The sequence below is a fragment of the Pseudopodoces humilis genome, chromosome 3 (assembly GCF_049639895.1).
Source record: "Pseudopodoces humilis isolate 2021_Gansu_Grassland_sample_001 chromosome 3, ASM4963989v1, whole genome shotgun sequence".
NCBI classification, from domain to species: domain Eukaryota; kingdom Metazoa; phylum Chordata; class Aves; order Passeriformes; family Paridae; genus Pseudopodoces; species Pseudopodoces humilis.
In genome coordinates, this window is record NC_142202.1 from 106943665 (window position 1) to 106956623 (window position 12959).

Genomic DNA, 12959 nt, shown 5'->3' on the forward strand with positions numbered 1-12959 from the left:
TGTCTTAGTTTAGTTCTGTAGAGTAAGACAGGCATTATAAAACCATAATACTGGTTGCCATCCAATGAAGAGAATATAATTCATCCTTTAGGAGATCTTCATTCTGCAGACAGCTTTCTAACATTGCCATTTGCTATAATCCAAACAAATTGCTTAGCCTTATCTTTCTCAATTGACTAAAAGGCACATTAAAGGCAGTTCTAGAGAGCCTCATCTTCAAATTTCTGTACATCCAGTTACTCAAGATTCCTACCACAATGCATCACTGCCTTCTTTAGGACAGATTTTTTTTTGTCCATAACCCCAGAGAAGAGAAAAATTTGAAAAAAAAATAAAAAAAAAGGTTGCCTGTTTAAAAATATTCAACTTAGATCTGCTCTTTCCAGTCCTCTTGTATGTGTTGGTCTTCACTTTGCCTGAAGTTTCCCCAAAGATAATGCATGTAGAGTGAACAAGAGCAGGAATGAGAATAGTTTCTGTAGCACCAAAAATCTCCAAGCTGTGGCATTGTATTCTTTATTTATATCAGATACAATTATGTGAAGTTCCGTTTGGTTCTTGTAGGCTGGTTGGTTTCAGGTACCTGAGACAATAGCACCAAATTCAACAGAAACAAAGAGAGAGAGCACTTAAGACCAAGGCTCTGCACATACTTGGTGCAAATGGAAACTGAATGGCTCAGAGGACTGCTCTCCCATGAGCAGTTTGAGAGGATAAACCCACCCATCTTGACGAGTTCACAGGAATGTTTCAAACACATGAACTGTTCTTTCCATCTCCTGAAAAAGACACAGACCATGAACTATTCATAAATATAGAGAAACAGAAATAGAGTTACTTTATGTAGTAGTACTTACTGTGATACTTTTTTTAATCTGAACAAATAAATATATGAAAACAGACGTTTCTGTTTATTAGCTGCTATCTGCTAGCAAAATATGATAAAAGAGGGAACTCATTAAAGAAGTATTAATGCAGAAAACCACTCTATTATGATAGTCCATGAGAAAAATCAAGCCGTATTACAGTTACTTGTATAATTAATGTGCTCAATATATATTAGAAAAGCATTGCAGTGGTACACTGCATGAGTTCAAGTCTTAACTGCACACTTATGCTGTTGGTGACCCAGCTGTAACCACATGTCTGCACAGTTTGGATAATCAAAGTAAAGATTGGTCTCTACACACTCCTGCTGGACAAATGCCTTTTTAATCTACCTAACATCTTGCACAGACTCTCAACACATTTTTAGGTGAATATGGCAGAGAATAGCATGAAAACAGTTTGAAAAGTATTCTGCAGGAACTCTACAGAACCTTCTCACTATGGCTTTTCCAGGTTGTGCTGTAAATTATTCATAGAGAAAAATATTTAGTGCTCAGTGATTCAACTGGAAAGTAGCAATTGTTGTCCTTTTCTCAGCAGGGCTGGTTATCAGTTGAATCAGCAAGCTGATCCAAACCCCTCTGCAGTTAGAATAGTGGTGATGGAGGGGAATGCACACACAGAGCTGGCATCAGCCTGTGCCAATGGTGAAATGACCAATTTGCTGTTGATGTACAGGAGGCCTTGGAGGGCAAACACTTCAGTGACAAAGGATGACAGCAAGGCAGACACCTGGCTTCCACCATGCCGCACTGCATTTCTTCTGCAGAAAGCATTCTTAGAAACAACTGCCAGTTTCTAAGTTACTACACCAAGCTTTTTTCTTTTTATAGATACCTTCTTCAAAGTCTATTAAAGGCTTTGCCTGCTAGTAGAATACTAAATTGACAGATTAACAGTTTCTGAAAAGCCTATCTCACAATATTCAGGTAAGAATAAAAGAAGCTGTACAACATCACCTCTATAAGTTGTGATTTGTCATAGTCTCTACGATGTCTGTAGATGCATTGACTGAGGAGTGAATACAATCTCTCCAGTTGGTCAACAGTCAGGTTGTCACTTTTCTTAACCACCAAATCAAGCAGTTTCTGTTGAAACAACAAAAGGTGAAGTTGAGTATTTCTATAATAATTTTTTAATTTTTTTTAAGGACAAATCAGAAATGCAATGTCTTTCTGAAGCCCTCCTTTGAAGGGATACATACAAATGAAATGAACCACACCCGGGTATCAGCAGGGCCACTGCTTCAATATTTATACAAAAAGGACTTGATGTCTCTTCACTTTTCCACTTATACCCACACTTTTCCTCTTAAGATTCTTTTACTCAGTATAGCTGGGGCAATGTTTGTTCTTTTGGAATGCTACTTCATCCTATTTCATCTTGGTCAGTCATCATAACAAAGCAAACCCTAAAAACTTTGATGGCTAAAGAGACATTTTTAGGAACTTATGCTGGCAGAGAAAAATGTACCACCACATGAAAACATTGGTACTTCCACAAATGTTGATAAATGGAACAAAAAAAGAGAAGGGGGTAGAAGGAGGACACAACACATGTAAAATTTCTAATAACAAAGGTGAAAGTATTTTACATAGTAGCAAAGAGTGACATTTAAGATTTTTTTTTCTCCTGTCATAACAATTCTGTGGTTTTCAAAGAGCTTATCATCTGTACTCCACAGAAAATGGGATCTAAATTTCATAGGTCACAGTGGGTCAAACTACTTTTCACAACAGAAGAGAGCAAACTTTCTTGTAACTTTGCTTAAAAAAAACTGAAAGAAAATTAACTAGCAGTCTGTAATGCCAAAACATCAACACAAATTCCTATTTGCTTTCCAATCCACTATGTTTTCTCCACCAAGTATACCTACACAGGAAAAGATGATGTTAACTCCTAATTACCAGGCACCCAACAGTTTCTTGGTACCTGGCACAGCCAATTAACACACGAGTACCTGCAAAAATGGCAATTAAAAGAGTGGACTTCTGTGTCATTACTGGATTATAAGGGTAGTAATGATGGGACAGTAAGGATTCAGTAGTTCTATTAACTTTTCATCCAAAAAATGCTGATTGACAAATCATTTCTAAAAGTTACTACCATCAGAATACTTGTTTGCAGTCCAAACTGAAGGAAATGTTGCTTCAGAACACAGAAAGGAAGCTTTTTTTTCAGTCTGTTAATAGTTCAATTTATTTTTTCAGTTCTGTTACCTTTAGTCTGTCATGGTCAACAACCACAGAGGGTAAGGGATCTGAAGGTTCCTCTGGAACCTGCTCCAAACTTGTGGGCTTTGACTGTTCCACAGCGACTTTTCGCGTTTTCTTGCTTTTGAACAAACCTGTAATTTGAAAAACAATTATCAGCACTGTCAGTCCCACAAAATGCAGCCTATTTCTTCACTTCAGTTTGATTTTGCTTGTTTAGTTTGTTGGGTTGTTTTCAATCAAGCAAGATTGTAGCAGTGCACATTATTCATCAGCTTTGCTGAACTCTGAATGTTTACAGGTGCAGAAACCCACAGTTCAGAAGGCACACACAAAACTGGAAATCTTTAAAACCCAACTCCGAAGTGACAACTTTGAATGAAAACTGAATTCTACTAAGAGTTCTCATCGTATCTTTCTATTCAACAACAACAAATTAAATGGCTTCAAAGCAAGTTCACACATTAGGCAAATGCTGAAATTCTTTCTGCTCAAGTGAAACAAATCTTAATTTTTCTCTCTAAAGCATCCCAAGTCTTCATCATTACAATATTCCAACATCTGCTCTACTCCAAACCTCATGCTTACATGTTTCTGTTTTCTTCCATCTCTGTATTCAAGCTATTGACCAATCCTGTTGCAAAGAATGAAGTATTTTCCTATTTCCTTATACTCTCTCTACATTCATTCACTATTTTCCTCCTCAACTATTTAAAATACCTTTTCTTCTGAGGACCCCTGCTATTATAACCATCCTAAAGCATACAAAATTCACCGATCAAATTCAGAAATGTAAAGGCTCTTAACACATCATGCTCTTCTTGTGATATTCCTAAGACCTTTCTTGTATTATTCTCCTTACCCTTAGAGAAAATATGTATGTACAAACAGCCAACATGTACACAGTAATCTTCTCATAATTCAGATCTCTCATTAAAGCTCATTTACTTTGTAAATCTCAGCGCTAACTTTTGAAGTAAAGATTTCATTCTTTTAGATAATTCTGAAAGCTCATTAAAAAGGCAATCATGCATAAGGCTTCTATTTCTGTTCCCTGAGGAAACTATCTCTCTTGTCTTCAAAGGACATGGCCCCTTCTTTTCTACACCACCAGAATTTTCCTCCTCCTCTTATCTTTTTCCTGCACTGTTATTGTGTTCACTGTGACTCCAAAACCAGATACCTTCTCCAACAGATAAACAATAATCTGACTTTTGCTATGAGTTAAACTACTTCAACTTTTGCTATGAGCAAATTTTTAAAGGAATACATTCTTTATTTTTATGCTTTTTTACCCAATGTCAACAACAATATTATATTCTCTAACAAAACAAGTCAATATCTATCATGTAGATCAAAATATAAATCAGACAGAATATACAGACCAAAATATGTACTGTATTTCTTGCCATTTGTAATATTTTTAAATATTTAATTATTGTTTTAATGTTACCTCAGTATTTCCGACAAAGCTGACAAATATGAATGGAGTAGTGTTAGTATGGAGATAAGCTTTCTTGCCTAAGATAAAAACGCAGCAAGTCAAGATTGCACTTCTAATTTTTCTATGTGGAATTAAATGCTGTAAGCATACTATGAGTTTCAAATAAATAGTAATTAAAAAAATTTAACTATATAATAATAATTGTAACATAAGATATTACAGCGAAAAATACACAGATTAACTTGGACACTGAGATAAAGACAAAAACATGACAAACAAGCTATACCTTCTTTATCTGCTTCAGCATCTTTAGTTTCAATGTCTGTGCTCTGTAGCATTTTCTCATTATTGCTGCAATGTGGTAACTCAGCTTTCACCGGATCAGTTCCATGACTTTCACTGGAAGCTTCCATTTTCTCCTTTGGCTGATCTTCAGATAAAGATTTTTGCTTGTTACTAGACCCATCACTGTTGTCACAGGGTGAAGCAACATCAAGTGATTCTACTTTACCATTATGACAGGCTGGAACAGGTACACCTTTGGAGCTGTGTACAGATGTCTCTCCATTCACACAGTCCCCTTTCAATGTAGAGTCCTTCCTTAATTCTTTTTCAGCACCCAGGATAACACTGTCAGTTATTAACAGGGATTCATTTGAGCTCTCTTCTTCTGTTGATGCAAAATTGTTTTCCTTTCCTGATGTCCCGTTGTTAAGCCTCTGCTCTGCATCTATATCCATAATATCACAAGAGGATTCATCATTTGTCATAGAGAGGTCTCCTGTTTCCTCTCCATTCTCCTCAATGCAGTCAGTGCTGATCTCTAGCTCTCCATTTTCCAGCAATTTCCTGTCCTCACCATGATTTTCATCATCAGCAAACTTTGCATCATCTTCATCTTTCTTTAAATTATTGACTTTCCTCTTCTTTATAATGCCTTTGCCCCACTGTGAGCGCCGTCTGGATTTTCTCCTTATTCGAACTGAAAACAAACAACACAAACACTTTTAGATGCACAGGCACCCCTCAGTAAAGAGACCAGGATATAACAATATGGTTCAGGGAAGCAATCTTCACTCTTCAAGGAAAAATAAGATGTCTGTCGATTTGAATGTGAACAAATTAGAGGTAACAAGGAATTTTAGAAGTATAAGGAGTGGACACTCAGTCATCCACTCAATTCCTAAACTATAGAAACAAGAAATTCGTACTTAAAACAGCTAAGCAACAATGTAGTAATTTGGGTAACTCATATGGATAATGGAGACTCTAAAGACAGTTATTACCATTTTCCCTTTTTAGCTCTTCAGTGATTTGAAATGATTATACAATAGAACAAATGAAAGTGCAATCCATGGATTTATAGGATAATTCAGTTGGAAGGGATATGAGGAAGCCTCTAATCCAACCTATTACTCCAACCAGAGACAAATATGAGGGCCATACTGCACCACTCAACTTGAAGCAACATAGGCATGTGATCCTTTTTTCATTATTTCTCCAGGAAATTTTACTTTCTCTTATTTCTTAGTTTTATTTTCTGTGCCTTTGAAAAATTACATAATAAACTATTTTTCAGAAAGGTCATTTTCTTTTATTAACCTATCTGTAGTGAGATACAACTAAGGTACCGATCTAAAGGCTTTGGGGCATATTTGTAATTTAATGAGCAAATGCAGAAGGAAGACCATTCAAACCTAATGCTACTGTCAACATCCTTTTCAAAAGCACTAACTAGACACAGTTGAGAAGACCGAGGAAGACACTGGGAAAAAGTGAAGCTTCTACGTTCAAATCCAAGCAATGATAAAGACTGTCCTAGTTTCGCAAAATCGCTTAAGTTGTGGGCAACTACTATAAATGAAAATCACAGCCAACAGTAACAAGAGACTGACAAATTTCCTTCCATTTCAAAGTGAACTCTTATGCTGAGCACCTCCATAATGTTCTTTATATCTGTAAGTTGCTTTGATTTATGGGGTATTAAGTTCTACACCTGTGTCTGCCAACCACACACTGAGCTACAAACATCTTGCTTTGAAGATACAAGCATTATACAGGTACAAGTGTTGAGAATTAATTCACAGCCACCCAGAAGCACAGTTGTACCCAGAACTTCTCCCCATGAGTGCTGTATGCAAGCAGGTAGTTTAGCAACTACATTAGGAGTAAATCTTAACCCTTTAGCTGTAAAGCTATCTAAAGATACAATCACACTGCAATAAAAACAGTCTCACTTGGAATGTGTATTTATTGTTACAAATAATCTTTATGGAGAACTGCAAGATTTGAGGGGGGGAAAAATCCTTTTTCTCCAGCTATATTCAAGATCTGATAGTGACTTCTACTGCCAATGTCACTTTTTATTGATGATGAACTACAATCTACTCACATAACTTTTCAGGAGTTCATGTATTTTTTTCCCTAAATTGTGCAAGAGATTTTCATTAATCACTGAAGCAGCAAATCTGAAACTAAACAGTGAAATGTAAACTTACAAAAATAAAAATAATCCTCTATTACGCAGTGGATTGAGCCTCAGTGTAACTCCAAAGATGGGTGAATAGAAGTCTTTTAAAGGAAATCTAGCACATCCTGAATGTATAAATAAATAAGTGGAAATTTTTAAGGATACACTGATTTTTGGCTGCTTAGGCAGACTTTGCTGTAATTCAGATGTTGTGAAGTATATTTGACATCTTTTGTATCAGTGAACTGTACTTCAAATATTTACTGGTGTATCTGTCCAAACTGAGTTCCACCTGGGATGAGAATCCACAATTTGCCTAAACACAGAAGTACGTTCCTAAAATTCTTAAGTATGAGAGAAATCACTTTAAAGCAAAATTAAATTAATCCTTGTATTACCCATCTCATTAAATTTCAAGTCTTTCCCAAGTGAGAGTCAACAAGTCCAGCTCATTCAGTGTCCCATGCAGTATTTTTGAACAAGCATTATGTGTGTTGTTTTTTACTGCTGTTTTTAATTAGGACAAAGCAACAACAAAAAGTGAGACAGAAATGTCTTTTGGAATGACAGAGGAAATTCTGGTTCCAGATCCTCAGCAACCAAAACATTGTTACACAGATTTTTCTTTTACACAGAGTGAAGCGTTAGGCAAATTTACTAAATGAGTGAAAAGTTGGGCAAGGAATACAACATTTAAAAACAAAACCCACCACCAGTCTTTCTGTCCTGCTTAATTCCCCCAGTTAAGGGAGTGGTACAAGTAGAAGTGCTTAATGGACCAGAAACCATGTGACAAACTGTAGACACTGACACCAGATTTCATAACCTATTTAGGTCCCCTTTATATTTCCTGGAAAGAAAAAGACACTACTGCAAGATTATCATGGATCTGAGAAGCTGCCATATGGGGCAGGAAACTGAATCCTACAGGACAGTTGATTATGACTTTAAAAGGATGAAGGAGCTACCACAGGGTAAAACTGATGCAAAACTGATGCAAAGGGCCAGTGGGGAGGAACTAATGGGTTAACAGATTGCTGCTAAAAAATAAACTTAACCTGGAATCCTGTCTTCACTTCCGTAATGTTTGTATTTTAGAAGACTGTAAATTATCAAGAGCAGAATGCCAAACTTTTTATTTTCTAGTCAGTATGATTCATGCCACACTATCAGCTTCCTGTAGATAACAAAATGGGACAGCTATGTACAGAAGAAAAATTTTGAGTGAACTTTGTTTAAAAAATTAACATAGTACATACAATTGCAACTTAATACCTTAACACTTTCCAATTACTCCTTTCAAAACTACTCATCAGAAATCTCCCCATTGATACCCAGTCTTTTGGCAGTATTTGTGCCAGAGGCAGTGGAAATACTATTGTCAGAAAAATCCTGCTTTATAAAACTGAGTTTCTCTACCTCCAACTATTATAATAGCAATTATTCACACATGAATACATTCACTTGCCTTCTAAACTGGCCAACTATTCACTCTATGATACTCACATAACCTCTGCAGGTTTGCCAAAGAGATCTTAATTTCAGTTCTAGCTTCTGTTTTGCTTTTTTGTAAATTACTAATAAGCATTTTTAATAACAATAAATACCTGTCTGACCACAAGTCACACATAACACTTCACTCAGGTTCACATGAAGTTGGTATCAAAACTAAACTTCCCCTGTTCTTTTTTTCCTAAGATGCACAATCATTTTTTTTATTGATCAGACAGCATTTTTTTGAAGTGCTATGTAATACAATGCAATTAATCGCTGAATGAAAATTTACATTTTGTTAAGCAGTAGTTGAAGTTCATCAATTCTTCCATTCCTATGTTAAGACAATTTCAGAGTAATCTGAAAGACCCATAAACAAAGCAGACAGCATTTACCATAGGCATCATTAAAAATAAATTTTGTACTGTCCTTACTTCAGAAGAACTAGTCCTCTAGATGACGTTAAATAAAATGAAACCTGTAGCAGACTTTCAGAAATTCTGAATTCTTACCAACTGACAGGTGCTGCCTGAAGATTCTCCAGTCAGATACACTAAGTAATAACAACATCATCTGGTGACATAAGTACCAACCCTGTCCAGAGCAGAGCACTGTTCTCAGCTATTAAAGAACAGTGATAGTAAAAAAACCTAGAAACATCCTAAACAATATGAACCAAAAAATTCAACTCCTTCCTACTCTCCCAAAGCATTTCTGCAAGACCTAGAGGTAACTCTGACCTCTCTGTTTACCATGGTCTCAGGAAAAGAGATCTCAAAAAAATGGGTGAATGGTACAGAAGCCTTGGAGCTGAGGTATGCACTGTTCCTGTGCCCCAAATCCAGCAGTACAGTGACAGAACTGTAGACTACAGAGAAATAAAATTAACAGTGGAAAAGAAAGCAGACATAATTAGATGATTCAGAGACTGTCAATTATTAACAAGCAAGTCTGCTTCCCTTAATGTGGAAGAACCCTAGTAAGATGCAGCAGAGATCTTTTTCTTGAAATTTCTGTAGTTTGACTACTGCAGTACCATGAGTGCAGCACAGTATTCAAGGCTAACAGTTCACTTTATGCTGCAGAAAAGACCCCTTCCATGCTTCCACACTGCCTAAAACCCATCAGAGCATGTGAATCCTTTGACAGCAAATGATAAAACTGACATTCATCAAACAGTAAATTCTCTGTTGTTACTGTATTTCATGAAGAATTCCTGGGGATTAAAACCCAAAGAAGATTCTTATGGCAAGGAAGATCACCATGGATCTAGATTTTCACTCTGCAGTATCAAGAACCACTTAAAGCAATTCACGTGTTTCAAGTTTTTCTTCCATGATCAAAACCCTCAACACCTTTCTGATGTCTTGTGTGTAAAGTAACTCAAAACCTTGAGAAATCACTTACAACCAGCAGCTTACACTCTCTTAAACAGCATCCAGGATATCTATGTACCTGCCACAGTAATTTAGCTGCTTCCAGTAGCTCCACATTCCTTACCAAGAGGCACTAAATAGTCCACTTGAAAGTCTCTGGAGTTTCTACTCACTAAGTCCCAAACTGCAGTCAGAGATAAGCAGCAAGAAAGAACAGATCACAGTTCCACAATGGCTTAAAAAGCAAGTGAGGTGCCAGCTTCCACTAACAAAGCCATTTCTCCCTCCAAAGCCAGCTATAGCATTTCCACTGCCTCATTTGTGCAGCACTACCGTTCCTGCAGTAAAACAGATAAGGAGACTAAATCCATCTGAAATGTTAGGCTGTTGGGGTTTTTTCTGGGTTAGCTTTCAACATCTTCGGTTGAGCTTTCCAACTCATGAATGACAGTGCTTGTACAGGAACACAGTGGGAATATGCCACTGGTGACAAGGCAAGACAGCCTCTTTAGTAGTGACCTGCAGTTTGACCACCTTAAAGTGGCTGTGGAACTAATCCCTAAAAGATGTAGTTTTCTTCACCTAGATGGAGGGCGCTCAGAGCACAAAACTGACAAACACATGAAAAGAACTGCATGCAACAACTTCACATATTTATGATCTTTATCACCTTATATAACAGCTTCTGTTTTGTAAACAAATACTTGAAGAATCCATGCATTTCTACTCAAAAAGGAGGAGTCAAGTTCCATAAGGAGGAGTTGAAATAGGTACAAAAGCAATCATGGCTGCAGCATTCCAAGTATTTTTCTTCCCAGTCAACTGCTTTCCCCTACCATCCCAAATAATGCTCTCCACCCAAGCTCTTCCCAATTTTTCTCATGGAACTATCCCAGTGTCTCCTGTTCCTCCCCACCACAGCTGAACAGGACACAGGACACACTCCCTCTGAGGTGTGCATACCGTGCCTGGTCAATACCATGTTTTACCTGCTCAGCTACCATTTTCAATCTATCTCCTTTTCCTGCAGTAGACACGTGCATTTGTCCAGCTACCAATTTTCACAAAACCTGCAGGAATCTAATCTTTCAGCTCTCAACTTCTGTCAAATCTGTCTGAACTCTGCTAAATGATTCAGAAGTTATTAGGGGAGCAGAGATGGACAGAGCACAGGTATGATTTTTCTTGGGAAACCAAGATAAAAATATAATTTACATGAAACCAGAGTAATTATGTTAGTAAAAATACATGGCAAGACAGTCACACTGGAAAATTAAAGAGGCAAATGAAGTCAGAAGAGAAGAGACAATCAGATTATTGTCATCTGCGGAGATAATTTTTACACTTTCCACCTCTACAGATCTGCTTACTTCCCCTCTGCTGATTAGCTCTGTACAAGAGCAACTATTGCAGCTATACACATCCTTGGTACCTTCAGTTCGCTCTTAAGGACTACTGAATGACACCTTCCTGCTGCAAGAGAGCCATGAACAAACACAAGAAAGATTCATGTCTACTGGGTGGTTTCTCTGTCAAGGAGGCAAAATATGAAGTTAATAAATGAAGTTAATAACCCCCAAAAAACCCACTTCAGTGGACAGAAACACTAAGTCTTAAAACAATTTAAAGCAATCATTGCCACAGTTTTCAAAAGGGAGGAAGGAAGGGATCTATGTGGTCAGAAAACTGTTTTTATTACATCACTTGTGCATACCACTTAAGAGGAGAAAAAACAGCCAAACTACTTCAGAAGATCTTTTTACCATGTTTGTAAGAAAGGTGATGATAATGCTTTCAAGAAAACCTTAAGAGAGGCTGAGCCATCTTGCATTACTGAGTTATAAAGAAAGAACAAGAGAATATAAAAATGTCACTGATCAGGTAAATTGTAGAACCCACTTAGCCCTCTGTCAGAGAAAAAAGACACTTGATTAATTCAATAGGCAGGTATTTAATAGTGATGAAAGAAAATTTCTTTGTCACTAGATATCACTGAGTTCAAAAGTTTGATGGGATCCCAAAAAAGAACAGGCAGTCAAGATTTATTAGAACTCCCACAAATTCACTACATTGCATTTTAAATTAGAAGAATTTAAAAGCATATGGGGTTTAAAAGAACTGCTAACCAACCTGGAATCATCAGCTACATTGGTATTTCTTTCAAAAACAGGCATGAAAAAAAAAATATTTCTCAAATGATTGCAACTTTTTTTTAAAGCATCTGGCTGAAGGCAGTGTCATGCACAAGAGATCAAACCACTCCCATCCAGAATGCCAACTCCTACGCTACCCAGAACAAAATGACAGAGATAAAAAGAGACAGTTGTCCCAGCTCTGAGTAAAGACATCCTCACATTCCAGAAAATCTTTTTTAATGGTGCTTATCAAGTGACAGTACTTGCCTCTATCTCAAGTGACAATTAATCCAAGTCAAATGTGGAAAGCAGTGGGAGAAAACTAAATGGCAGCCAATACAGGATAACTGACAAAACAGCAGCTACTAGGATTTTCATGTTAGCATCTGAATGCCTGTTAATTTGCCAATATCCAATTTTTTAATCTGAACTCAGAACCAGAGCAAAAGGAGAAAATAGTTCAAATTATCAAAACCATACGGGCATCTGATCTACCATGTCCTTTGATAAGGCGTTGCTGCAGTCCCAGAAGCCTAAAGTACAGCGATCATTGACACCACTGTAACAGCAAGGTCAAAGAAGAGACACTAAAGAGATGAAAATTGGACAAAGACTGAGAATAAAACAATTTCTGAGAAAGACAGTAAATGAAAGACCTTTTCTTTCTATGAATCTTTTTTAAAAAGTACTCCAGTACCAGACAAAACAAAAGCCTTTCCATGATAAAGCAGAAACAAAGTGTTCCATAGGACAGCAAAGATCACCATTTGAGGGTGAAAAAGAGCAAACCAAAAACCAAAAAAAAAAACCAACAAAAAAAGGCAAAGAAAATATTATTTATTTAGAAACAACATTTTCTGCCATAGTTTTTTAGATCCTTGCTTGGTATCGCTACAGTTCTTTCTAGAGAGACCACTAATCACTTAAATTACTGGGAAA

General features: G+C 36.8%; 1 protein-coding gene across 2 annotated transcripts in view; it reads right to left on the reverse strand.

Annotated features, from left to right (window-relative positions):
* Positions 1 to 502: 502 nt before the first annotated feature.
* Positions 503 to 12959, reverse strand: part of ATAD2B (ATPase family AAA domain containing 2B) — a 73814-nt gene continuing 61357 nt past the window's right edge. For both annotated transcript variants that reach the window (XM_014251462.2, XM_005521831.3), the window contains exons 25-28: positions 4832 to 5527; positions 3108 to 3235; positions 1848 to 1976; positions 503 to 779 (exon numbers count right to left, since the gene is read on the reverse strand). In XM_014251462.2, coding sequence (XP_014106937.2) covers positions 738 to 779; positions 1848 to 1976; positions 3108 to 3235; positions 4832 to 5527 — 995 coding nt within the window. In that variant the 3' untranslated portion in view covers positions 503 to 737. The remainder of the gene's footprint in view (positions 780 to 1847; positions 1977 to 3107; positions 3236 to 4831; positions 5528 to 12959) is intronic.